The sequence below is a fragment of the Lepisosteus oculatus genome, chromosome 11, assembly GCF_040954835.1.
Source record: "Lepisosteus oculatus isolate fLepOcu1 chromosome 11, fLepOcu1.hap2, whole genome shotgun sequence".
In the NCBI taxonomy this organism is placed as follows: domain Eukaryota; kingdom Metazoa; phylum Chordata; class Actinopteri; order Semionotiformes; family Lepisosteidae; genus Lepisosteus; species Lepisosteus oculatus.
Window position 1 is genome coordinate 25657363 of NC_090706.1, and position 27990 is coordinate 25685352.

Sequence of the window (27990 nt, forward strand, 5' to 3'; positions counted from 1 at the left end):
CTTCGTTCCCCACTCCTGCTCAGACCATCCTCCTCCTGCCGGCACCTCCTTCCCAAATCTTCCAGGGGCTTCTTCTCCACCAGGAAGGCCTTCTGCCTTCTTCCTGCTGAAGCAGGTGCCTGGATGCTGTTCAGGCCTGGGCACTGCTCCTCTCTTCGTGCTTGACCACTCAGGCTGACTGGTCTCCCCACACTCCCACTGCCACATTTCACTGAAATGCGATTTTGCTATTCTGTGTCTGTCTTACAATTTCTGTGTGAGTGTCAAGAATGAAGGATGCCCAAGATCTCCGATGTAAACACCAGCAGCATGGTGTGTGCACTCTATTTCCCTGAAGGAGGCAGCTCAGAAAAGAAACTGCAGGATCCTACACTCCACCCCACACTCTGCAATTAACCAGACTGCCCAATCTCTTGTAAGCTTCAATGTCTAATTCTCTCTGGGAGCTGTGCATGGAGAATTTCACACTAGAATTGGCTTTATCACTCTGTTCTTCTCCCCACTGATAGCTGATGTGTGGTGAGCGTTCTGGTGCACTATGGCTGCTGTCGCATCATCCAGGTGGGTGCTGTACACTGGTGGTGCTGAAGTGAAAAGCGCAACGTAAGTGTAAGGAATTATTATTATAGTCGTAGCAATTCAGTTTTCACCCCAAAGCATCCCCAGATATTTTTACAAATAGTAAGGCAACCACATCATCCACCACTGAAGTGAAGCATCGACACACACTGGGCGACAAACTCAAGCCATTCTGTGTCAGAGGTCGATCAGGTGAGGAAAGAAACTGCTTCACTAACTCAGCTGTGAAGAACATTAGGAAGCCCGAATTGGACAAGTCTATCCTGGAAGTAAGTCAGTTGCCATACTGGAAATTGTGCTCTAGAGGGGATTGCACCGACTGCTGGTCGAACAACCTGGTTTCCTCAGAGGTCTCCACCCCAGTAATGACAGGGCCAAGTCTTGCCTAGAGCTGGTGAGATCATGCTGGAAGGTGCTAACGCAACATACCAGTAAGTATGACGAGAGCAAGCTTGGCAACTGAGCACTGTCTACCGTAAAAAGCACCCACGCCATATTTTGTGTATAACGCAGCCGAGTCAACGGTTCACCACACCGTGAAGCAGCTAACCTAAAGTCTCCTATCTCTCCCCAGCACAAACACACAAAGGCAAAAAAAAAAAACCGGTACCAGACTTGACTATTTCACAGTCAAAACGGCAAACTCAACTGTGTATACCTCAAGTCCCGCCCTACAGTCCGAGGCGCCTTCCGGGCTAACGTCTTTGACATTATAATCGATGGACAGCAAGAGCTGCAGGGCAGCAGATGGGCTTCCACGCCGCTGCAAGGCAGATTTGTGCAGTCGCAGTCTTGCGCGGAGCGGTCACGTGACCCCGGGCCGCTTCTGCCTGGCTGGTTCCCAGCGGCTGCAGTGAGCGGCGCGGTCACGTGACGCTGCCCAGACACGGCAGCTCGCCGATCTGACTGCTCCTTCATCGCACTGAAGGGCTGTTGGCTCCGTAATTTATTGTAAAAATGGTTTGAGGAAAAGAAGGCGAGTCGTCTGTCGCTGGTAACGTAGACTTTGCCGCTCCTGGGGGGGTAGGGTATTTTATTATTTTATTATTATTTATTTCTTTATGTAGTGGGAGCGCTTTGGTTGTATTTTTTGAAACTGGAAAGTGGAAAAGACAAAAGGCTTTCCATTACCAATGGTTTGGGCCTAAGGAAGATAGCAGAGGTAAGCGGATTAACTTTTTTTTTTAATTAAATGTCACAGTTGCACCTTTATTTAATGTTATTTTGCGAAGAAGTCAATAAAATAAAAGATGGAATGATTCAGAGGTCATACGAATGCAGCGAGCAAGTTGATGTTTGGATTGTAATTGCTACTGAGCCTAAATTAATCTTTTTTGTACGTATGTAACCCCTAGTGGTATTCAGGCCATACAAATTGAGAATCAACCACTTACAATAAAGGCAGAAAAGTACATTTTACAAAGGATTACTACTAATACTGAGTTATACATTTAACTTTTTGACTTGAACAATTTCCTAATAAAAATGTAAATTAACCACTCCGGGCTTCGTACGGTGTGTTGTCTTAAGTGTTGTTTTTTTATTATTAAATCAAAGCTTGTAATACGAGGAGGTGTGCACTATTATTCGAATTTCTGATGGATTGCTAAAGCTGTAGATCTACATGTACGCCGTTGATGGACTGTCCAGTTTTTTTTTCAGAATAAAATCTTAATTTTTGTTGAAGACTTCAGAATCAAAGGGTTATTTAGTACACTTTTATTTAACCGTATATGACGTGTTGCTAGTCCTTCATATGCTTTGGAACAATCAATATGTTTCTGTATGTAAGCAATAAATTGCGATTGTCAAATGACGTCAGTGCTTTGTTCTCGTCACTGCCAAGGCAGTGACTGAAGCAACACAAGTGTAGTCTTACGCTGGCTTGTCTGCTTGTTTTCAGCTGATGAACGTGCTTTTTGCACGACTTACCTATTGTTTTTGTTTATTAATATCCAATATCAATCAGTACGGAATGCATAGTGTATAATTTTGGAGCTGAAATCAAACCTTGTTTGTACTGATACCTTGATTTTTGTTCGCACGTCGAACCTTTGAATAGGATTTGAACTGAACCTTTGCTTCATCATGGTGTTTTGAATAGACGGTTTTTATTTCAGATATTGCCTTCCAATCATGCACGCTCGAAACTTTCTAGTTTTCCTCCAGTCCGACTTCGCATGTGATTGATATAATGAAGATCATCCGATTCTTAGACACTTGTCGTGTTTTGTCCTGAAATTCAGACTGTAGTGGCACCAGTGAGCCGGATAAAGGAACAAAAAAGTCGTGCACGACTCATTCGGTATGGTGTAGTTCAGCTCTTTTTTTGGTAACGGTACAGGGTGTTCTGTAGTCTGAGATGTTATGCGCGGGTCGTTCTTCCCCAATGCATTTAGAACAGACTGTTCCGAAGTTACAGGTAAAAGCTGTCGGTGGAGCTGCAGACAATACAGGCAGATTAAGGTAACCTTTATTTAGGGGATGTGGGACAGGAACACACGATTCACTGCCAAACAAAGGATCTGCACCTGAAGCTGTGTGTTCTTTGTCGTTTTGTTCTGTGAGGTCAGCAGTAACGTTGTTTAGTCTGTTTCTTGACTTTTCCGGGCTTGACACTGGACCTGAAGGCCAGTAGCGTGGCTAGTATCTTAGTAGTGCCGCCTGTGGTTTCATAGGGAAGATCTGATGTCTGGTTTGTAAAGTTGAAGTTGTGTGTGAGGGGGGGGGGGTTGATATCATGTTCTATCAATTCTGTCCCCAAGGATATTGGAGTCGGTCCCCTTCCCCGAATGCTTTCAAATCCAAGCTTGGAACCTCCTTCTTTTAGAAAGGCTTTTATTTAATTAGTGTCTGTCTGCCCCTTGCCTCCTCTGCTGCATTCTGAAACCCTTGTTTTTTAATTGTGCTAATTATATCATCTCCTTGTTGACGGTTTTCTTCTTACTGTGAGAAGTCACTTTCAAAGGCAGCTTATAAAATAAAGGTTATTATTATGTCCTGCGTTTCGTAAAAGCTACCTTTTCTTGTTTGGCGTTAGTCCCCATGCCAATGAAAGAGAAATAAAAGCGTGCAATAACACTACGTTTCTTCTTTGGAAGTTGCACAATGTTCAGTAGATATTTTGCAGTTAAGGACTTTTTCCCAGGCCTCTTATAGCAAAGGCCATACTTTCACCTGGTCAGTAGCGAGCAGATGATACTAATAGGTGAGAGCAGTGTTTTTGAAACTTGACAGTGTCTGTTTACTTTTAATCCTAATGCCTTGTTTGCAAATGTAATTTCAACACAACATAGAAATAGAAGTACACTTCTTTGACTTTGCAAATGGATGACATTCTGTGCAGCTAGCTGACTTGTTTCACACGAGGAAGCCATTTTAAATGCCACAGACGGTGGGGGAGGGGTGGTTATAAGAATTAGTCTTGCTGCATAATTATTTGAAAACGCTGGTGCTTGGCTTGCTGTATGGTAGATATCATCAGTGTTTTAAAGGCTCTACGTTTTACAGGAAATGTGGTTTTAGTTTACTAACAGTGCTGTAGGACTTTCACCTATGGCAGAAGAGAAGATTAATATAAAGCTAATCAGTGTTTTGGTGTATTTGGGGTGTATTGTGAGATTTTGTAGTGAAAGGAAAACACTAACACTTTGCTCCAAGGACAGTAGTTTAATCCAAGAGTTCAAAAAGATTCCAAATTCAGAAAGAAGACTTAAAGGGCGTTTTGCATGTACTTGTCTGGCTGTGTTTGCCTACCTCTTACTTCCTGTCTGTGACTTTGCTTAACTGTTGCCTTTCTCCGTACACTTAAACAGAAATTCACTGCCGCCAGTAAAGGTTTAACACGGAATAAAAATTCCTTGTGAAATCACAGCCTGTACTAAAATAAATACGCAGTTAAAAAGCTAATGAGACCAGTTTCTGATTGGAATTAATGAGAGATGTGTGTGCTGTTAACGTTACTGTAAGTTTACCTTGGGTTTAAAGTCTTGCAGATGGTGTGTCATCTAGAGACCAGAAAAACCAGTTGTACAGTGCTGGTGTTAATTTGGGAAAATAAGGACTGGATTGGCATCATTCCTGAAACATTCAGGTGTGCAATTTGTGCTAGAATGAGAGAATAAAACCAACAGTTGAGGTATTGTCTTTTAAAATATGCATGGCAGATTCTTGCTTTAAGTCTTAATGATTCATTGGCAATTAGCCAATGATCACTGTAAACAGTAAAACCGTGTGATCCTAACTAGCAGGCTCTAGTATCTGGTTGCGTTTCCCACAGCTCTTTTACCTGAAAAAGGCTAAGGCTAGTAAAGTACTGAAATGTTCATATTTACAAGTCCCTGTGGGTAGTGATTAACATTGTCATTGTTAGCGTCAGTTTGCAAAGAGAACACAATCAATTAAACTTGAATTCCATTTGTTTCAAGAAGACCAGACACGATGGGATTAAAGTACAACAGTAACTGCAGGGTGTGGTGTTCCCTTATCGTAGTTGGGATTGACAGCGAAGCCGTTCATTTAGGTTAGGAGCCAAGTGCACACAAGATCAAAAAGTCTGTATGGGTTCTTGATATTTTAGTTTAATTTTTGTAGTTGTCATTTTGCACTGTCTGACCGCAAAGTGAATTTCAACTGCATTCCCCACCTGATCTGTATGATTAGTGATCATCTAAAACACCATGAGTCAACAGAGCAACACTGGCATTTTGTTTTAACAAGGAATTTACTTTTGCAGCACTACTGAATACTATAACGAAGCTGAAATTCTGTTGCTATCGGAAACTTTTAGAAAGCAGTGTCATCCATTGTTTGCTTGATGGAATGATTGCATTTGGAAAGCGATGCTTAAAATGGAGAAGCTTGCAGCATAATCTCCATTTATGGTTTTTTCATTTCAGTTATGATACACTCTTGAAATGAACTTTTTTTCTAAACAGTTATGCATTTTATAGTAACAAACCGACACTTCATTTGAGAATACATTGCGTTTTCTTTGCAAGACTAAAACAACAGTTTCCTGTTGGCTTTTAGCTTTAGTGAATTAGAAATATCTGATTTTGGAATTTGCAGTAGAAAACAAGTAGTTCAGTCCAACAAAGAATTGGTGTCGTCTAACTCAAAAGAGTACATACCATTGAGAATTTGATATTGCAGACTTTGATAATCCAGAGGCTAATTTAAATAACTTTGTATAGTTTTGAAAATATTGCAGTTAAGATACTGTATAGTTTAAGTCTTGCCTCCAGGGATTGGCGTTGAACATTGGTGAGGGAAACGTTTAGGTTACTATTTGCAGTTCCCAGTGTAAGATAGATTCCAGTGTTCCAAAAATAAACTGTCCACCTGTTTGTAAAATTGCCCTGCAGTGACAGGTTTAAGACTACAAAAAACTTTCAACTTGAATGGCTCGCGAAGAGAATCACCAGTGGATTGCTGTTCAGAGTTTGCGATGCATATCGCGATGATATGGAGAAGGTCCTCTGAATACCTTTTAAGAAAATAACCCAAAGGTTTCTATAGAAATGTATAGGTCAATTATAGGTCATTTCCCTTAGTGGAAACTGTTAACATGAGTGCAGGAACAGCTATTACAGATGTGTTGCATTTACGTTGTTTTAATTTCCAGTGGAAAACAAAATACACAGCAATCAAAGAAAGTGTTCTACATGTAAAAAATTGTGTATGGCTTAAGAGCTGTTCTAGATCGGTATGGTTATTCAATGCACTGCTCATTGCACACCTAGAAATGCTTTGTATGCCACTACATTAGAAGACAGAAATAGCTGAAGAGGAATACACGTTATAGGTATTACTTCAACTTCGGGTCTTCCATTTGCGTATTCAAGTTTATATGTAGGCAAAAATATAAGGAGTTAAGAGTAAAAGTGCAACCCCAGATACAAGTTGAGTTTTTGATGTTCCCCATTTGGAATACTGCATTTGTATAGATCTAGAAAATCATCTACTTGTCTTGGAACAACTATTCAGAATAGCAGTATTCTGACTAGAACTGGAGTCTTACCTGCATGTAGAGGTAGTGGCTGTCTTCCTAAACATGAAAACTTCTGCCTTTAAATTTCTGTAAATATTCACAAACTTCTACTGAGCAGTAAAATGATTTGCAAAGGACTGGTGTTGGCAGAAATGCTGATTCTGATTTTTGCCAACAGTGTAAAGGAAGTTGAAGACTTGTTTTATGGTCATTATGTTGTGTGTTTGTGTTCTTTATCCAGTTTGTTTTAATATCGTTAATTGAGTAAGAGTTACACTAAAAGATAAATGTCTGTGCGTGTATGTGGAAGCACAGCTCTCAGGTCGCGTTTTTTAGGATTTCTTCCAACGGACAACTTCACCGTTGTTGATTCATGTTAGTTGTTTTAAAGCAAAGTTGCCTTTGAAAACTATTATGCACTTGATTACCTTGTAAACTATGGGTGTTCACCTGTTGACATGACATTTGGATGAAGCAGAAGTACTTAAAACACTCTTTCTGTTGTCCTCATTTGACTCTCCAGTTCCTGGTTTTATTTGCATTTCAAGGGCACAGAAACAACAATGCAAACTGACCATTTGTGCATCAGCATGGACTTTCCAGGGGTGGCGTTGGGGTGTTTATTTTCAAAAATAATTTTTCCATGTTTTTTTTTAATTGAAAAGACAATTCTATGTCGTGGTACTTCATGATTTATTGAGTGTGTGGTGCTGTGACTTTACTGCAGGATATGTAATAGCAGGAAGATGGCAAAAACGGTTTCCCAGGTCATGATTTGCATCTTTTGACTCTTCTTTAATAATTCGATCAGGTTTTAATGAGATCCTGTCAGAAGAATTACATTTCCATCCAAGGTGGCAGTAGATTGTGGAATATGGATGATGAAACACAGGGCTGAATTGGTCATAAACTGTCTCCTGTAAGAAGACACTGGCACATATGCCGTTGGATAACTCCATACTGCAGTGTAGCAGAGGTAGAAATAGACATGCTTTGCAGAAATAAAAGCCTAAATTGTCATAAAAACATAAGACCAATTACAAAGAAGTAGAGTCCCTTCAGATCATTTTCTGTCATCAATTTCTGTTTTGTGCATGCTAGCTAGTTCATTTTGTACTGTTCTGGAGAAATCCTCTGGTTTGATTTGGTCACGCCCTTGAGTATTTTCACTATATGAACCATGTTTTCTAGTCCTTTTAATTGTCTGGAACCTTGACAGATTGTTAATGCTAATTAATGCTATGTTTTTCACTTCTGTCAGTTGTGTTTCCAAATGCAGTCAGAACAGATGATCAGAAACATACAGAAATGTTATTTTGGAAAGGAAAAGGGGGTTGAAAAATTTCAAAAACATTTCATGCCGAAAGAGGCGACACAACTTAATGTTTCATTTACAGTTCCTATCTGTGTTATTTGATGTAGTGTGTCATGCAGTATACCTTGCAGCAGTGATATTGATCATTTTTCATTTGTGAGAGAAGTACACTCCATGCAATATTATTCTGTAGAACTGGGTCCCTCATGGACCTTGTGTCCATTTTCACTTCAACTTCTTCTTTGCTTAAGAAGCAAGTACATAAGATCTACTTTTGTCATCTGTCCCAGTTAAACAAATTCAAACTGTGCAGTAGTTAAGGGATTTGCTGAGAGTACGGTCTTCTGTATTGTGTAAAGGTTGTTTTGGGTCGTTAAAATCATAATGTGTGCCTTTGTTCAGCTGCTTATAGATATGCTTTCCGATCTGGCCGACTTGAAAACAGATGCTGTCTCTTTAAATAAGTTTCTTCTGGTCTGTGTATTGCTCTAGGCTGTGGTGAGGGAGGGCGCTAGCTGGTTGCGAGGAAGGTGCTGATTGGCTAGAATGAAGTAAAAGCAAACACGTCACGTGGAGGATAGGCTCAGTGGGATAAAATAACATCTCCTTATATGGAACAGGATGGACAGTTCCACTTGATGGAAGAGGTAAGTTTCGTCTTTCCTCAAAGAGCCTTTCTGTGCCTAGATACACTGTTTCATTGGAAAGAAAAATAAACCATGACCATAATATTTCTAGTTACCTAAAAATATTTAATATTTGGATACAATCTTTGGGAATGTAGATTCGTATGGTATTCATTTCATTGTGTGACATTTCCGTTACCCAGTTTCTGGGTTGTAATTTGTTAAATTGTGGCACTGTTGTGTGGACTTTTGAACAGCCACACGGGGCTTGACGTGATCAAAGTACACACTACAGCATGTCTGTTTGTGAGTTTGTTTCGAATCCTGCAGTCTCGCTGCGAGCCCCTTCCCCCTTCAGAAAAGCAGCAGGCTCTTCACTTCAGCTATTGTCCCTTGCCAGCCTCCCTCCCCCCACCCCCCTTCTGCTAGTTCGAGTGGAATCTCCCGTGTACGAGCTGAAACCTCCCTAGCCTTTAGATTTAGCTCAAAGCAAATAATGTTTTATCTTTAATAACAAGTCGTAGATACAGGTTGTGAACTGAGGTCTTTTTTTGCGTTTTTGTACACCTGGAAAACTACAGAACAGAACATTCTGGGATTCTTTTTATCTTCTCCAATGATTCACTGTTTTGAGTCATGGCCTCTCAGTCAGGGTAAGCAAAAGAACAAGTTTTTTTTTTTGCAGATGGTTGAAGTAATAATATTTACATAGCATTTTGGAAGTTGTTCCGTTTGTACTTATAGATACTTTGAACTTTTGATCTGTTTTAAATCCTGAAACTGAATTTTAAAGTTAATCCTTTAAGCCACATTAAAACACGGTCTGGGATTCTTTATCTGATCAAGTGCTTAAAGTAAAACACCCCTTTTTTCCTGCCAAAATTCATTTGCTGATTTTGTTTTTTCTGTGGTCATGTAACCAATGGCCAGCTGGGCTTTGCAGCCAGCAACTTCCGTTCCATTTTCTTCCATAGAAAACATTGATTTTTTTACACTTGTGTGGTGTCAGCATTAATGAATAAACTGCAATGAAAACGTTTTTGATCCACAAATCGAGCAAAGTCTGAATCAGGCTCTTCAGAATGATAGATGATTTAATAAAAACTGTATTGTTAGCATCATAGTTTCTTTTGGGCCTCCTTATTTTCATGTTGAGGTATTTTGATGATGAAGTGGATCCTTGAGTTTCAGTCGTTAGTGAGAAATCAACTTTAAAATGAGTGAAAGTCTTCTCTACCTTTATACCAGATTTTGATACTTGAGCTGGTAGCGTTGTTAACTGTAGTTTTACGGCTTCAGAGTTACAGTTGTTGTTTCTGGGGTGCTGTCTGGGTGGAGTTTGCATGTCCTCGCTGTGTTTGCATGGGTTTTGTCCGGATGCTCAGGTTTCCTCTTAGAGTCCCAAAACAAGTAGGTTAATTTGCTTCTGGGAAAAGTGGCCCCGGCGTGTGAGTGTGCGTTTGTGTCTGTAAGTGTCCTGGAACGGACTGGCGTCCCATCCAGGGTGTATCCAGCCGTGTGTCTGTTGCTCCCCAGGATAGTTTCAAGCTCCCCCCATGACCCTGAATTGGATGAAGTGCTTAGAAAATGGATGGATATGCGAGATATCCTTGAAAATGGAAGCTGCCAATTTTTCGGTATCCCCATTAGGATTATGGTCTCGAGTCAGAAATTAAACTGACCTTAATTAGAAGAAAATGATTTTTCCTGTGATTTGTATGTGTACATAATAGTTGAATGGAGAACTTGGATTCAAAGAAAATGTTCATAGTTTCTTTTGGACTGCAGTTTATTTTATGAGGAGGGAGCCTGAAAGCAAATACTCTTCATGAGGCGTATGTTTAATGGGTGGGATGTGTGGTTGCTTTAAGGTTTAGAGTGATAAAACCCTGCCTGAGTGTATGTTACTTCGGTGCTGGCCTGCCAGCATCAATTGAAAACTACTTATTCAGCAGTGAGAACTTTCGAGTATCACTGTACTGGTAGGGAAGAGAAACTTCAGAAGAAACCTTCGTATTTTGTTGTGTACTGACAGAATTGCTGCTACTATGGGCCTACTACTCTGGCAAAGCCATAGCAACACATACAGTAACATGGAGCCCACAAATTCAACAGTGAGTTGCTCATATGAAGATGTGTGTCCTATAGTTTGACTTTTCAGCCCTCCAAAATAAAGTGCTCATCACAAGCTGCACACGTGTTCACTTCTTTGCTACACTTCATTGTGTTTTACAGCACAAAATAACAAAGGGTGTAATTCTCACCTTGAGTGTTTTTTTCTGGATAATGCAGAAATGTTGGTCAATATTGGGGAAAAATGCACTTCCATTTACAATTTACAATTGCTTAGCTTTCACTTTTGTTAAATTGACTATTTCAGATGCAATCAATCAATTGTGTTTTTAAAGCTTCAATATATGAAACCAGCAGTTTACCACAATATTTTTACATGAGATGAATAATTGGGCTAAGGTCAAGTAACAATGTGGGAATAAAGGATAGATGTAATTGGATACATTTTTAAGGAGACTCCCTCTTCAGTCCAACATAAGCCTCCATTTTTTTGTTTGTTGCTCTTAGAAAGCCTTAAGACATTTATACAGCCCTGGCTTCTAGCCATCCAGTTCCTGATTGTCGTCTTGTTCTACTCCTTTGTAAAATAATGAGTGTGAGCCCTCTGGGTGATGGAGAATGGTAGAGTGCTAATTTGACTATTGATGCACTAATGAGATGAAGAAAGCTTGATATTATCTACTAGACTGAGAAATAGTGTGTTCTCAGGTGGAACCTTTTAATTGTCTATTTCTTAAAAAATAGTTTGACCTCATGCTTGTTTGATTAATGATTCATTCTGTAACTAATGATTGTGAATTTGTAGTTATACTGTTTCCAGATGTTCAGCTGAAAGTTATGGACTTTACATTACAGTCGATGCAGATACTCTAAATTTGACTCTTAACAGTCAAATGTAAGCTAAAGTGAACTTCAGTGGTAGTGAAGGAGTTTGTTGTATCTTTTGCAGTTCAGAATTTTTTTTTACTAATATTGAAGCTAAAATCTTTTTAGGCTAACAAGAAAGAAAGACATTAAACACTATATGATGTGAATTTGACTCTCATTATGAGTTTGAATATACTGTTAAATAAATCAAGCTAACATAAGAGTGCTGTATAATCTAATTCTGCCCTGACTTAAAATATGCCTTGAAGAACTGAAACTGAAAGGCTGGCTTTTCATCAAGAATATATTCATTTTAATTAAGGTGATAAAAAATGCTGACTCTTGGTAAAATACAAGCTGCTGGTTTGAGGTTTGTCTGAGGAAAATAATCATAGTGAATCACATTAGCAAAAATTACAGTGCCAGTAGTGGGGACTGCACAGTTCACACATTGCACAATCAAAAATATCTGATTGGAGTGTTTATGGTCAATAAAACTTTCCCAAGTTATAGTATTTGAAACAGTCATCATTCTTGATAATTGTCTTCTAAATGCGAAGCTTGTAATTCCTATCTACTCTGTGATTGAAAAGTGAACATTGCAGTTAAATTCAGCTATTGAAACAAAATGCAGCAATCACGCAAATTCAAATTTGGAAGTATTAACTAATGGTTATAAATGTTAAAAATGTTTACTCTTAGTTAATACTCCTTTTTAATTATAGATGTTTAGGAGACTGGTGATTTGTGAGTAGAACTATCCTTATACCATAGGATTTGAAAATGAATCACTGTAGTACTGTCATCTTGCAGTTCCGTAATTATTCCTTTTTGATTATGGTATGAGGTGGTATTAAGTGCTTTTATCCTTTCATGAAATTATAGATAGAAAAAACACAATGTGTTATAAAAGGTGCCTATGTTACTGTCCTTTTGAATTTTGTTTTCATGGTTGGTGGAGACCCATCCATCCATTTTCTAACTGCTTTAACCAGTTCAGGGTTGTGGGGGAGTGGGAGCCTGTCCCAGCAAGCAACAGGCTCAAGGTGGGGCACACCCTGGATGGGACACATGTCCATTGCATGGCCGACAAAAACACACACACACACACACACACACTCACACCAGGACCTATTTTCTCAGGAGCCAGTTAACCTTTGGACTGTGGGAGGCAACCGGACCACCAGCAGGAAATCCATGCGAACACAGGGAAAACCTACAAACTCCACACAGACACTACCCCAAGGGCTGGAATTGAGCCCAGGGTCCCAGTGTTGCAAAGTTAATCACTGCCCTACTGTGCCGCCCATAGTTGGGAATATTTTGTAAAAAGATCTCACCGCCTAACATGATCCTGACAGTTGTCTTTATATAGTGGATCATAGCCACAACCCTTGTATACTCGCACAGAGAGAGTGAGGACATGCCGTCTCCTCTGCCCTACCCACCCAGAAAGTCACTCCTCTCCAGATGCAGTTCAAGGTCTGTAGTCGGACTGACTTGCTAGTTACATGGTCAGGGCTCGAACTTCTAACTTTAGGCTCGCTGAATTCAGCCTGCCTTTGGGACAAGTGCCTTACTGGTTGAGCCACTCCTAAGCACCCCCTATAAAAAGTTAAATCTCATACCTCACAGTTTTAAGTGCTGGTCGTTGTAAATGCAGATTGAGTATCTCTTTATCTTTGTGAAAATGATCTTTTCAAGCTGCACCTCTTAACTTGAAATTCATTTTCTTTTGGAACCTAGCCTTCTGGCTTGTGTGTTACATTTGGGATTTTTGGAAAGATCCATTGCTTTCTCAGTTAAGTGTGCAGTCATTCATCAGTGCATGTGAGTTTGGATATGTTTTAGTGGGTGGAAGCTGAATCTTTTATTTTACAATGGTACAGTAACACAAACTGCTCAGCTTTATTTTGTGCTTTCTTTTGGTTTTGCACTGTTTTAGAGTTGTATTTAGGAACAGGTTATCTGTGCAGTGTTTCTGTATCTGACCTAAACCTATTGACCATGCCAAGCAGAAACCCAGCATCTAGATATTTTTGTAAATTCAAGAGTGAGAAAAACCGCAAAATAAATACTTTTCACATTCTTTTAAAAGCCATTTTTCACTTTCAAATGATTTGCTCCTGCTGACATAAAAAAGAATGTTATCTCAACAGGATTTATTACAGTAGTTCATCATTAAGGGATGCTCATTCCTTTCATACCAGTGGTATTTCAAAGGTTTGCTTTTGCTGCTTTAGACTATAAAATTGTGCTTGTAGATGTTTATGTCTAAGCAACCATTTTCATCATGGTTATTTGGCTGAGAGAGAATTTCCTGATTTGTATTGTGTGTAGTTGGAGACAAAAGCCTGCCAGATTTTAATATTACTTGTAAAGAAACGTTCCTAATGTTTCTAATTAATTTCACAGGTTAGGGATTTCACACAAATCCATTACGTAGCTACTAAAACTGTACCTTATATATTAAGACATAGTTAAAGCCATCTAAGGGCAGTTATATGACAGAATTAGTAGCAGTTATTTCTTACATTCCCATTATTATGGTTTTATAGCATTCATATTTTCATATGATTTACAAGGGACGATAAAGTCCATCCACTTCCATAAGTTTGTCTTTAAGAGCTCCTGAAAGCCTTGAACAGCAAAGGTATTCATTTCGGGTGCAGGTGGGGCTTTGTGACCTAGTTTTGACAAGTTCAAGCCAGCTGTGACCGCAGTTCTCCAAAGCAGCAGCACATACTTGGCTCAGCGCCGCCAGGGGGCTGACTTCAGCCCCCGAGCTTTTGTCAGCTTCCAGTGGTGCCATAACTGAGGGACGTACTTCTCCTCCAGTTAGTGCCGGGCTTTCTGTACGGCGCTGTGGCACGCAGCGAGTGAAACTAGGAGCAGCATGGTGGCCAGGTGTGTCAGAGGAGCCCTTCTCCTGTATAATAAATTCTGAATTAAGGCTGAAGTGCTTTTGAACCTGCTCCCAACTGTTTGAGAAAGGTATTAGGCATTATTCCTTGGTGTTTATATGGTAATGTGACTGTTAAGGGTCAGATTTCAGCTCCAAAAATACGCCTCAATTGGGTATGTGACTTGATTTTAGTTAGGCGCTTTTCATTTAAAAAAGCATATTGTTATTCTTATGCTGTCTAAAATTGTGCAGACGTTAGATACAGTAACCTTTTGTAGAGACCTAGTTTGGCTGATACCATCCTCTTTGCATTTTGGGCTTAGTGGAACAGAAAATTCAAAACTGCGTGATTGCTTCAGCATGACCTTGGCCCAGATTAAATGAACTCTTCAACCCACTCACCAACAGCAAATTAGGAAAAGTACTTGAAATGGGTTTATGGCTGTTAATCAGTCTGCAGTTACTGCCCAGAAGAACCTTGCCAACAAACTTGGTGTAATTTGCAATTGTCAAATGGGTTAATGTTTGGATTTTATCTGGGCCTTGGAGTATTTTTTCATGAAATGTGCGTTAGAAATGCTTCCTGGGTCAGTCCTCACTGACCTGTTGCAAACTATACTACTATATGCACTGCAGAGTAGCATACAGGGAGGGGTAAAACAACAGTACACATTGCTGTTCATTTTCCAAGCCACATTCAGTTGTAGCTTTGGCTCTGTTATTTGTGTAGGAATAGGGTATTAGGAGTCTGGATCTTATTACGAGTTTTTAGAACTTGTTTTTCCTTGTTCTATTTTTGAATGTTGCTTTTTTTCCAGTACTGATGATGAAGATGATTTTGGGACACAGATGCATTAAAAAAAAAGGTAGATCTAAAATGAGGAACCTGTAAGTTGTTCTGCACACTTAGTGATTCTGTCTTTGTTGTTAGCAACATGAACCGTGAAGACCGGAATGCACTCCGTTTGAAAGAAAGGGAAAGGCGCAATCAAGAAATCCATCAGGGCGGAGAGGCCTTTCCAGCTAACTCCCCTCTCTTTCCTGAACCTTATAAAGTTGTAAGTTTTATTTTGTTAATTTTTCTTTGCTTTTTTGTAATTTACATTTTGCTTAACACGAGCTGTTATTAACTTTGAAAGATTTTTGGAGAAACTGGTGCCCAGCGGATGAAAGATTTTTAGTTCCTTGCGTCGCCACAGTAGGTACAGTGAGAGGATTGCCTGTGCTGAGCACACGCCCCTAGAAGAAAGTAGTGACCCGTTTTCCGCAGAGGAACTAGGAAAGTGAATGATTAATTTGCCTTGAGCAGTGGGTTCAGCGCCCTTGCTTGTATTTGACTGGCCCGTTGAGTTGTTGGCGAGGCAACTCTCTTCTCAGTCTCAGAAATTTGAGTCCAACGCTATCATTTTAGCTTAGGAGGAGGTAAGTGGTTGCTTTCAGCGTGAGATGTGAGGGAGTTCTTTTGAGCCCGCGCAATGATTAAAATCAAGAATTGGCTGGCAGGGAATGGGCACAAGGTCGTGGTGAATTAAAAAAAAAGCTGTTTCAGCTCATTGCTCTCCACCATAGAAGTGGGGCAAACAGGGAACACTAAAAGGTTAGCTGCTGCGTTCTTGCAGGTCAGAAACTGGTGAAATGGCATGTAGTTATTTACCAGAAAATGTTTTGCCTCTTCAATCATTGTGATTTGCCTGGTTCGGAGAAACTTGTTTTAACTTCAACTTAGTCTGCGCACGTCATTCTATTATGTTCATTCTTCTGTGGTAGAACTGCTTTCGTTTGTGTTCTCTGCTCACATTGCAAGCTTAGTAATTTGTAATTAATGTTTACTTGGTAGTCTGCTTTGGTGGAGCACCAGGGTTAAATTAATTAAGCTCTTGTTAAATGAAATCCTCTTACAAAAAAGTACAGGCTTGCTTTTGAAATTCCAGCTGAAGTTTGTTTCTCCTAAATCCAGTAACCACCAATTCAGTGTGGTCTCTGGAACCATTGTTTCAGTTTAGGAAATTTGGAGGGCATGCAATATCGTATGTAGGCTACTTTCCTCTGTACTTTTTCTTGCTTAATCTGATACTGAAAGTTTCATCATAATATAACAATACATTTCCTGGAAATGATGTTCTATAATAGACAGTTAAGTGCAGCTAAAAGCTAAGGAGGTATTCTGAACCAGTAGTTTGAAATGCATCATTTCAACTTTAATGTTGAAAAGTGTAGTAGTTTCAAGTAAATTCCATGAAGGTATTTATGAAGTTAAGTTAATGCTGGGAAATATTTTTCCCTGTTATTTATTTTGGGAAAAAAAGGCTCAGAATTATAGAAGTGACATAGTACAGTTGTATTCTGTTAAAAGCCAAAAGAAAACAGAACGGACATGCGATAGATATTGGAAATTTTCATCAGTCCTGTGTGCTTTTCCAGTAAAGGACAAAATCTTAATCTTAAAAGATCTAGATTAGCTGTTGTTTTTGGAAACAGTGACAGTCCTCTGGGGGAATTCATTATTCCTGTTTTTGCTGGTAGTTTGACAGGTAATGGCCGTAAATTTTTTAAACCAAGTAAGAGGAACAAAGAATAAAATTGAATATTGGTGCAGAGACGTTGCTTCATGTTTTTATCTGGGGGGTGGGAAGAAAAATGATCCCCTTCAAGAAATCTTGATATTTTCCCTTTAGCTCTAATTTAGTACCATATTTTGTTGACATAGTGCCTAAAGAAAGTCTACACCCTTGATTTCTCAGGTTGCACTGCTGAAATTCCAGACAGCTGACCTGCCTCTTCCCCAATGTGTTTACCATGGTTCTTTCTTCTTGACAGTCCAGCAAAGAAGATAAACTGTCCAGTCGCATCCAGAGCATGCTTGGTAACTACGACGAAATGAAGGAGCTGATTGGAGACAAATCTCTGCAGAAGTACATGGGACTCCCCCAGCCTGCTGTGCCCTCCACCCCCGAGGAGAAACCCAACCAGACCTTTTTCGCCGAGCAGCAGCGTGGCAGTGGCTCCAGTCACAGCAGCAAATGGACTCCCATAGGGCCTGCCGCCAGCACCTCCTCCTCCCAGTCGCAGAAGCGGTCTGGTTTACAGAGTAGCCACGGGAGTGGCCAAAGGACTACCGGCAGTGGTGGCGGCGGCGGCAGCAGCAGCCAAAGACACGAGCGGGACTACAGCAGCAGCAGCAACAGCGGCGGGAATAGCCAGAAGAAGAGCAAACATGGATCCGATCACTCCAAGTCTCACACGTCCAGCCCGGCCAAGGGATCTTTGAGTTCGAGCCATTCCAGGTCGCACGGGGGCGATCACCACGGCAAGGAGCGCCACCGCTCCAAGTCCCCCCGCGATCGCGACGCCAACTGGGACTCCCCCTCCCGCGTCCACGCCTTCTCCTCCAACGGGCAGCACCCCGGTCAGGCGTTCCCCCCGTCGCTGATGTCCAAACCCAGCTCCATGCAGCAGAAGCCCACGGCCTACGTCCGCCCTATGGATGGCCAAGAGTCTCTCGAACCCAAGACGCCTTCCGAAAACTACAGCAGCCAGTCACACAGCAGCAGTATGGGAGAGATGAAGCCCAGCAGCAAAGCATCTCTTTCTAAGCTCAAGATTCCTTCCCAGCCTCTGGATGTAAGTATTTCTTTAAGCATGCTTCATTTTTTCCTTGTTCTGTTTTTTTGCTTTGCTATTCCAAGGTTAATCCTCACTGTATTTCTGCAGTAATATGGCATGGGCTTTCTTTTGTCTCTGTTTAGTCAAAACACCTTTACTCTGGTTTCCTACTCTCCCGATGATGAGAGCCCCCTGATTAGTTCATCATTCTAGATAAGAATGTCTCACTTGACCCAGACATTGCCTATTGAAAACAGAAGAGTGGGGCTGAGGCTGACTGGCTTTGGGATAATCTCCTCTGGATAACCATTGGAGACCTGCCAAATGCCATTTTCACTTTAAATGTCTCACTGGATAGCCTTTTCAAGTGACTTAAGTACCTTCACTAATAAATTACACTTTTTGTGTATTTTGCATGTGGAAATATTAGATACGAGAGAAAATAAGATTAAATCATTTTGGCATCAGCTTCTAGAAGTCTTCCATTTTGTTTTCTGGATGATTGCAAATCAGATCTAGACTTATACCTGAGTACAGTGCACATAAATGTATCTATCTTTTGGCCTAAACTATTATAAAAAAAGGGTTCCTGGAAGACTGTTTCTGTTTTTACAGGCGTCGATGTCTGGTGATGCCAACTGCGTGGATGAAATCTTAAAGGTAAGGAAAATCTTAAAGGTAATACGTTTTTTTAAGATTGGATTGTTAATGTTTGGTTCACCAACTTAATTTGTCTCTGTAATTCCGTGATGAACCCAAATTTCCCCATAATCCCCATTTGCTATGAAAGTAGCTTTTCTTCTTGCATGCTGTAAATCTAAACAGATGTGCTGTAACAAGCCATAAGCAGGGAGCCTTTGCAGATCAACAGGAAAATGAATCCTAAAAACCTTTCATGTTCTAAACATGTGACCTCCATGCCTTTAAAATTATTCTCTTAACTATCTTGTGGTTTTGTGTCCTTCTAGGAAATGACTCAGTCATGGCCTCCTCCTTTGACAGCAATTCATACTCCATGTAAAACTGAGCCTTCAAAGTTTCCATTCCCAGCCAAGGTCAGAAAAAAACGTTTTTGCAAAAAATACATTGGGAGGCTAAAAGAAAATGTTCTTGAATTATCTTTAGAATTACTCCTATCTTTTGATTACATTATGCATCACGTTTATTTTACATATTGTTAATTTTATTTTAGGAAGACATTCTCTGAACAAGAGGAGGTTTATGTGCTAATTCATGTTTGGTTTTTAGTATTAATCTGGATTCAAGAATCTCATCTAGTAGTTTCCTGAAAAGCCGCAGTATTGGTTTTAATTTTTACATACCCACCCAATTTGGAACTGCTGTGTCTTTATGCCTCAGCTCAAAGTGACGGCCCCTTTACCCGCACAGAGAGACAGGAAGCATAGAGGTTTTTCCTGTTTCATGGTAGATGGGTTTTATTATTAAAAAGAGTTCTCACTTTAAATCCACCCAATGTGGAATCAGCACTTTCCTAACGATGTGATGACTCCTGCACCCACGTTGGGTGAATGAAGAAGTGCAGACAGACTCCTCAGACCTTCCCACCCACTGACCCACTGTCTTATGACAACCTACAAAGACACACGCTGTGATATAGAGGGATTTTAGCACAGACGGGATAAGACAGTGTCACCGTGCACTTGCGAGAGCCGGAAGTCTGACCCGGCTCTATCCTTGACTTGCACTTTTGCCCCTGAAGGGGGTCCCAGTCGCAGACTGACATGCTTATCTAGACTAAGGATGGATGCTCTGAGAGTTTTAGGAAAGTCTATATCATTAGTGTCACGTCAAAAGAAACATATTGCTACTGATATATGGTGAAAAAAATGTCCCAGCTTCAGCGTTTTTTATAAAGGTTTGAAATCCAGTTCAATAAATGGTGATGAGACTAACACAAAGTCTTAACAAAATATTTCAGACAAGGATATTTTCAGGCAGTGTTTTTCGCTAATCTGTTAGCAAAAAATGTCATTAAATGGCATCACAAAATACAGCCTTAAAAACTGAGTAGTATTTTCTTCTATCTTACTTTATACAGTTTACTGCTACCCTGACTCAAACCTAATTTTCTTCACTTGCTATTACGCAACCTTGGCTACTGCATAATTTTATCGGAATTTTTGCCGTTATTGATTGTGTTATGATTGTGAAAATATTTTTACACTTTGTTTTCTAAATCAATTTTTCTTTTTCAGGATAACCAGCACTCAAATTTCAACAGTAAGTTTTTTTTTATGCATACTAATCGTATTTCATAATTGCGCTTTAAATTACTTTCTATTTTAATCATCCACTGTTTTACAATATTAGATGTTATACAACACACGCGTAAAACTTTAACCAAAGTGTTTTCCCTTGTTTCAGAGAGATATAGTTCAGAAAAAACATCTTCCAGCAGCCATCAGCCAAAAACGTAAGTGTTAGTGTTTTATTTAAGATTGTTCTCTTGAAAATCTTATAAAATGTTTTGAATAAAGTTTAACATTTTCCTTAACATGATAAGGTAAGTTAAAACATAAGAAAGATGTTCTAGCTTCAGGCAGGATTAACTTTACATCAAATGTGAATATGCTGTAAGTAAGATTGTAATTTGAGTTTCAGTGTTTAACATTAATTTATGAACTCCACATGAAAGCGTGGAGTCAGCATGTTCTAAAACTGTTAAGCAAAATGCATTTTCACTCTCCTGTTCTTATATTGATGTATAAACTATGTACAATGCCGTGAAAATGTATTTGCTGATTTACTGATTAACTCCATTATTAAAATTTTTTGACACTGAGTGTTTTCAGGTCTTCAACCAAACTCTAATATTAGATAAGGGGAACCTGAGTGAACAAATAACACTTTTAAAAAAAAACTTATTTCATTTATTTAATAAACAAAGTTATCCAACACCAACTGGCACTGTGTGAAAAAGTAATTGTCTCCTTAGTTAAATCAACCCAATTAAAGGGATACTTTAGAGTCTACTGATTGAATACAGCCAGGCTTGATTACAGCCAGCCCTGCTCAACATAAACCTCACTTATTTTGACCCTTACCATCAGAGTCAACTTGCCAACACAAAGATTCAACAAGCACATTATGCCAAGATCAAAGGAAATTCCTGAAGAGATCAGAAAAAAAGTTGTTTATCAGTGTGGAAAGTAATAGGTCTATTCCTGCTGATTGAGCTTCTTAAACTCCACCGAACCACAGTGAGAGCCATAATCTCCAAATGGAGAACACTTGGAACAGTAGTGAATCATTCCCAGAAGTGGCCAGCCTGCCAAAATTTCTCCAAAGGCGCAAAGTAAAATCCAGGAAGTCACAAAGTGTCATAAAAAACATTCAAAGAAATTCAGGCTTCTCTTGCCTTGGTTAAGGTCAGTGTTTATGACACCACAATCAGAAAGAGACTGGGCAAAAATGGGCTTCATGGGAGAGTAGCAAGGTGGAAACCACTCCTAACAAAGTTAGAAATAAATGCTCATCTCTCATTTGCCAAGAAGCACCTGGATGATCCCCAAGCCTTTTGGGAGAATGTCCTATGGACAGATGAGTCAAAAGTGGAACTTTTTGATGACATAGGTCACATTATGTCTGGTGTAAAGCAAGCACAGCATTCCACAGTTATAACATACTACCACCACCATGCTTGACTGTTGGTATGATGATGGTGTGGGGATTCTTTGCTGCCTCAGGACCTGGACGACTCGCCATAATTGAAGGAACCATGAATTCTATCCTGTATCAGAAAATTCTTAAGGAGATTGTCCGGTCATCTGTCCGTGAGCTGAAGTTAAAGCATAGTTGGATCATGCAGCAAGACAGTGATCCAAAACACAAAAGCAGGTCCACATCAGAATGGCTGAAAAGTAGCAAAATTTAAAGTTTTGGAGTGGCCTAATCAAAGTCATCACCTAAACCCAAAAGAGATGTGGCAGAACCTGAAACGAGCAGTTCATGCTCGAAAACCTACCAATGTTTCTAAATTAAAGCAGTTATGTGAGGAAGAGTGGGATAAAATTCCTCCTCGTATTGAATATATTATATTCAATATATTGAATAATAGGATGCGTTTGGTTGCTGTTATTGTAGCTAACGGTAGCACAGCCAGTTTTTAAGTGTAAGAGGAGAGGCAATTACTTTTTTACATGGGATATGGGTGTTGGATAACTTTGTTTATTAAATCAATTAAATAATAATAAAAAAGTATTATTTGTTCACTCAGGTTCCCTTTATCTAATACTAGATTTTGTCTAAAGATCTGAAAACATCCAGTGTGACAAATATGCAATAGAGGAAATCAGGAAGGGGGTATATGCATATGTCCATCTGTTAAATTATCTTGATGAAGTATTTTTATCTTAAAATAACATTTGTGGTACTCTACATAATAGACAGTATTATTTAGCATCTAGCTAGCATTTAATCCGCTTTACTTAGTGATTTTTTTTTCTGCCATTTCAGGTGTGATGGAGACCAAGCAAAGTAAGTATTGCAGTATTCTGTTTATTAGTTTTTACACATTGGTAAACTTAATGTATGTGATTTATGGTTAGTATTCTTTTAAAAACTGGTTCTCTTGAAATCTTTTAATGAAATCACCTACCTTCACGTTTTTTCATTTCTAGTATGTTGGAGGATGACCTTAAGCTGAGCAGCAGTGAAGACAGTGACGGAGAGCAGGTAGGAGATTTATTATAATTATAACTTATAAATATAAGGTTAGTCTTGTTCAGCCTTGGATTCATGTGAACTAAGCAAACTGTCTCTTTTTATAGGAGCCAGCAAAGCCTGGATCACGAATTACTCCAAGGTAAGAACAGTTTAATCAGAAATCAGATTTGTGGCTTAGTAACGAACCACATTTGCATGAAAGTGCTACAGACAGTCATCAGTGTGTATTAGTTTCTAGAGAATTGCAAAACTCCTACTGTGAATTGTATTTCAGTAAAATTCTGGACTCCAGGCTTTTTGAGCTGACGGTTGTATGCGTATTGCAGAGCGGACAGGTTAGAACATTCTTCATCGCGCTAACGCACTGTGTCCTCCACAGTACTTCTGAGCCTTCCCAGGACACTAATGAAGGAGCAGACCATTCTCGCGATGACTCCAGCAGCCACAGCGGATCGGAGAGCAGCTCCGGCTCCGACTCTGAGAGCGAGAGCAGCTCCAGTGACAGCGAGGCCAATGAGCCGCCACGCGTCGCGTCCCCTGAGGTGGGGTTTCAAGTTAAGAGATTTTGAACCTTTCAAAGTGCTCTTGTTGAGACTTCTTACTCCTTGTGCAGGCTTTAAGAAAAAATGCAGTTTTAAAGACAATGTGCTTTAAAGCATAAAAGCATATCTAGCTGAAACTAGATTTTATGTTGTGCATGTGTACATTACATGCACTTTGTGCCACAGAGGTCTTTTAACAGAAGTGACATCGCCCTCTTCAAAACTATAAAGTGTAGAATTCTCCCACAGGGGAAGACCCAGTCTTTCAGTGTACTGTCTTTATTTAGTCGCTGTGTATACTCTTGGCTTGTGATCAGATCAGAACTACATCTATCAGTAAAGACAGTCTTTAGGATCAGTAAATAAGAAGTTGTCAGTAGATCCAGAAATCAGTTTTCATTACTTTAGTTGCCGTATTTTTTATTTCAGCCTGAACCTCCAACGGCAAATAAGTGGCAGCTGGACAACTGGTTACAAAAAGTGAATAAGTTCTCTCCAGCATCGCCAGTGGATGGTAACGCCCCTACCAAGTACAAGAAGGAAAGCAGGGAGCAGAGCACAGGCAGAGGTTATGGGGGTCAAGGCGGATCCAAAGACTCCAGCACCTCCGCCCCCGGGAGAGACTCACGAGGTGCCCAGAAAGGTTCCGAATGTGGTCGGGGGCGTCAGAAATCCCCGGCACAGAGCGAGAGCAGCACGACCCAGCGGAGGACGGTGGGTAAAAAACAGCCCAAAAAATCGGAGAAGCTGCCCGTGGTGGAGGAGCCGAAGGGGGGGCTGAAAGTGGAGAGCGAACCCCCTCCGGAGATGCCACCAAACCGACCCAAAGCTGCCACAAAGGGCTCGCGCAAGCCCAACATAAAAAAAGAGCCCAAATCTTCCCCTCGGCCTGCTCCTGATAAACGCAAGTACAAGACTCCCAGCAAGACTTCCCAGAAATCCAGGGAGTTTGTAGAAACAGATTCGTCGTCGTCCGATTCCGAGGAAAATGAAAGTATTCCTTCTTCCTCACAGACTCCTAAGTACACTGAAAGCATCCGGACTCCTGTGTGTATCTTCTCTCCTATGGAAGAGAAGGAGCTTCTCTCTCCACTCAGTGACCCAGATGACCGGTATCCTGTCAGACAGGTGTTGATGGTCAAAATTGATTTGAGCTTGCTATCCCGAATCCCAGGAAGACCTTACAAAGAGCTGGACCAACCTAAAGTGGAAAGGGAGAGTGTTGTTGAACGGGACAACAAGGAGTTTCCGAAGCAGACCAGTGAGAAAGTTTCCAGCAAGGGTAAAAGAAAATACAAGGTAAGAAATGGATTTCTGAAACCTTGACTCAGCAAGTGTCTCCTGTTTCATGTAGTACTCGAATATGTTTTAACTTTAAGAATTATCCTAAACTTTGTTTTTAACTTAGAATGATGATGATGGCAATAAGAGTGAAACCAAGAAACCTAAAATGGAAGAGAAGAGCTCTGCCAACCACAAGACCAGTAGTAAAGAGTAAGTCAAATGTTTTGTTCAGTGTTTTAAATAAAATTACCTACTGATGTCTACCTACCTACTATTAAATTGTGTATTTTAAAGTTGGGTTAAGTGTAGCTGCCAAAACCCTGCATACCACAAGAAATAGCACGCTTACCTACATGCATGCCCGCAGGTCATCCAAAAGGGGGTCGGAAAAGGAGAAGGAGCCCGTGCCCTCTCCGTCTGTGACAGGGGCGCAGAAGGCACCTAAATCGGACCACCAAAGCCGTAAGAGGACGGCGAGCCAGTCCTCCACTTCCATCTCCAGCAGCACCGGCAGCAGCAAGGAGGGCGGCCGCAGCAGCAAGAGCAACAGCTCCTCCTCCAAGCACAGGAAGAACGAGGACAAGCAAGCTGCCGGGCCTAAGGAGAAGAAGGTTCGCTGCACACCGTCCTGGGGGGCTTCTCTAAATCCACCAGAGCTTCCGTTCGGCTTCCTTGTGTTACAGGCCCTTATTTTCAGTGGTGACACTCCATTATATTTACATAGCCACTTCTGTGCTTGTGTGTGCATTCAAATTCAGAAAAGAAAACTCAATTCTGCTGGTGAATGTGAACTGGAACATCATACGCCTAAAATAAAAACATGTCAGGCCTTTGTGACCTGCAGATTGACCTTCTCTGTTAAATGTCAATTGAAATGTTCAAAACAACAGTGAAGATATACTATATTATAGCTTTCATGAGTGTCGAAGGACTGTTTGGTGTCTTGTAACCATTTTAAATGTTTTTTTTTTCTTTAATCAGGAAAAAACTATGAAGAGTTCCGAGTCCCATCCTGCTCCTCCTGCCCCAACATCAACGTCGGAGAGTTCAAAGTCTAGAAGATCAAAACTCACATTTGAAGACAGGTAAGAGAAGACATTCCAGTGAGTAATGCACGGCGTGTGAAATGACTAATCTGAAGTCTTTTGAAACATTGCCAGAACCAAAAATCTCACTTTAAAGGTCAGGAGGGAGGTGTTTAGTAATAGCTGTATTTTGTGTTCTGTAGAAGCAGCTATCAGTTCTACAGAATATTCACTTGTATTTGGATTTTTTTCTTTCCGGGTATGAAGACGTTTGTGATTTGAATATTCAAATAAATGTTTAATTGGTAAATTGTTGTTGTTAATGTTGTTACTGTTAAAGAAAAGTGGATTTGTGTTCTGCTGTTACTTTCATTGATTTTAGGACAAATAATTTTAAAGTTATAATCAAGACTAAGACAGTATACAATCAACAGACCGTTACTGCTTCCTGAGTATGAATCATAGCTTATGCTTGGAAATGGCCGACATTTACAGGTGTATTATTAAAAAATTGTTTTAATATAATTTTTCGTTTAAACCTTAATTTGTTTCAGGGTCCATTCTGCGGATTATTACTTACAAGAAGCCAAGAAGCTCAAGCACAATGCAGATGCACTGGTAAGCCAATCCAGGCAATGTAACTTGTTTAAATCACAACATCTGCTGCTTTCTGTCTTTTAGACGTTCCTATTTTCTTATTTGTTGACGTTGATGTTTTCAGCAGTCTAACATTGTCCCATGTCCTCCTGTTATATCATCAATTCTTGTTTTTTGGCCCTTGGTTACAATACGTTTTTGTTGAATCTAAATGCTGTCATTGGACATATCTGCACAATAGATTGTATTTATTTTATTTTTTTATTAATCTGCATAGACGGTCAAACTTTTATTTCTTAGAAATTCCATTAGAAAACAGTACAAATCCAATATGAGCCAGTATAGAAATACCTAATATAAACTGTGATTTTCTTTTCTTTGAAGTTGGACCGATTTGAGAAGGCTGTGTACTACCTGGATGCTGTTGTGTCTTTCATTGAGTGTGGCAATGCTCTGGAGAAGAGTGCCCAGGAAGCAAAGTCTCCATTCCCCATGTATGCTGAAACTGTGGAACTGATCAAGTAAGTTTGCCATCCTGAAAAATACAATTTTTGTTTTTTTGTGTGTGATTTTTGTGTATTGTATTGATGTGTGAATAGCAGCCTAGTCACAGATTAAACTGATGATTCTTTAGTTGCTGATAAATTTGCATCTTTTTGAGATACTGGGTGCTGCTTAATTTATTTTATCCCTTGTGGTATAAAATGTACTCTGTTTTTATATAACAAGAGTTAGTGCAACTTTTCTATCTTGTTAATTACAGGTACACTATGAAGCTGAAGAGCTACATGGCACCAGATGCTACGTCAGCAGACAAACGCTTAGCAGTGCTTTGGTAGGCTTTTTTTCAGTAGGGGGGAGGATGGGCTGTTTGTAATATGATATTGTAACATATATGATTGTAACAAACTATGCACACTAAGTGACGAATGCAGATAATTACTTGATCTTTCTAAATATGTTGTGTTTTTCTCCAGTCTGAGATGCCAGTCACTTCTGTACCTGAGGCTCTTCAAACTCAGGAAAGAGAGTGCATTAAAATATTCCAAAACGCTAACTGAACACTTAAAGGTTAGTTGACACTAACCCAGTTTTTTTTCTATAGAGACAACACTGATCCTGAATTCATGTATTACAGTACAGAAACCTTCAATATTTTAATGCAGACATTGTCAAGCTGTGACAGAGATTTTAGTAACGTCAGTTTTTGCTTAATTCAGAAACAAAAACCTCAAAGCCTAATTATGCATTTTCAGGCATGAAAATCATTTTTTCTGTAAGAAAAGGGAGTTGGTATTAATTTTTTTCATTTTACTTTCCTAGAATTCCTTAAGTAATACCCAAGCTCCTTCACCTGGAATGGGAAGGTAAGTTATTTTTTTTTGTACCAGTTCTTTGGCAGTATATACAATATGAGAGAAGACATTTGTGAACCCCCAAAATTTTTTTGCCATATTACTCTTGGTTTATCAAGACCAGTCTTTGCCTTAATAAACATTGTAATTATGAATATTAACCCTTTTGGTTTTTTTAGACTCAGTGTTTTGCAAAGCAGGAAAAATTGAGTAATTTTATGTGAAATAAGTGATCCCCGTTTACTTAGCTCAGTTAAAGGGGTAGTTAGAATCAGATGCTTAATATTAGGTAACATGTAAACAAAGACTGGATTGTAAACACTGACTGGGAGGTCAGTGGAAACATGTCAAAACAGGTTTGAGAAGATCTCAGAAAAAAAGTTCATGCTTATCAGTCTAGAAAGTTTTATAAAAACCAGTTCTTAACATCTGGGGGACTGACATCCATCCAGTGTCAGTCTACACATAGAAAATCTTTGAGACCATGATGATTCTAATCAGGACCAGTTGTCCTGCCAAGATTGGCCCAGGAGTAATGCAG

General features: G+C 39.9%; 1 protein-coding gene across 7 annotated transcripts in view; it reads left to right on the forward strand.

The window, feature by feature from the left end:
* The first annotated feature begins 1441 nt into the window (after positions 1 to 1441).
* Positions 1442 to 27990, forward strand: part of aff4 (AF4/FMR2 family, member 4) — a 32699-nt gene continuing 6150 nt past the window's right edge. The window contains exons 1-21 of one of the 7 annotated variants that reach the window (XM_015349493.2): positions 1442 to 1741; positions 8379 to 8533; positions 15289 to 15415; positions 17175 to 17978; positions 18576 to 18620; positions 18929 to 19015; positions 20177 to 20201; positions 20346 to 20394; positions 22437 to 22457; positions 22601 to 22655; positions 22751 to 22785; positions 23026 to 23200; positions 23618 to 24487; positions 24597 to 24682; positions 24840 to 25083; positions 25454 to 25557; positions 26052 to 26115; positions 26479 to 26615; positions 26858 to 26929; positions 27072 to 27165; positions 27418 to 27461. In XM_015349493.2, coding sequence (XP_015204979.2) covers positions 15293 to 15415; positions 17175 to 17978; positions 18576 to 18620; positions 18929 to 19015; positions 20177 to 20201; positions 20346 to 20394; positions 22437 to 22457; positions 22601 to 22655; positions 22751 to 22785; positions 23026 to 23200; positions 23618 to 24487; positions 24597 to 24682; positions 24840 to 25083; positions 25454 to 25557; positions 26052 to 26115; positions 26479 to 26615; positions 26858 to 26929; positions 27072 to 27165; positions 27418 to 27461 — 3134 coding nt within the window. In that variant the 5' untranslated portion in view covers positions 1442 to 1741; positions 8379 to 8533; positions 15289 to 15292. Of the gene's footprint in view, positions 1742 to 8378; positions 8534 to 8801; positions 9166 to 15288; positions 15416 to 17174; positions 17979 to 18575; positions 18621 to 18928; positions 19016 to 20176; positions 20202 to 20345; positions 20395 to 22436; positions 22458 to 22600; positions 22656 to 22750; positions 22786 to 23025; positions 23201 to 23617; positions 24488 to 24596; positions 24683 to 24839; positions 25084 to 25453; positions 25558 to 26051; positions 26116 to 26478; positions 26616 to 26857; positions 26930 to 27071; positions 27166 to 27417; positions 27462 to 27990 lie in introns of those variants that run through there. The other 6 variants (XM_015349495.2, XM_015349492.2, XM_015349490.2 and 3 more) reach the window with 6 other exon arrangements.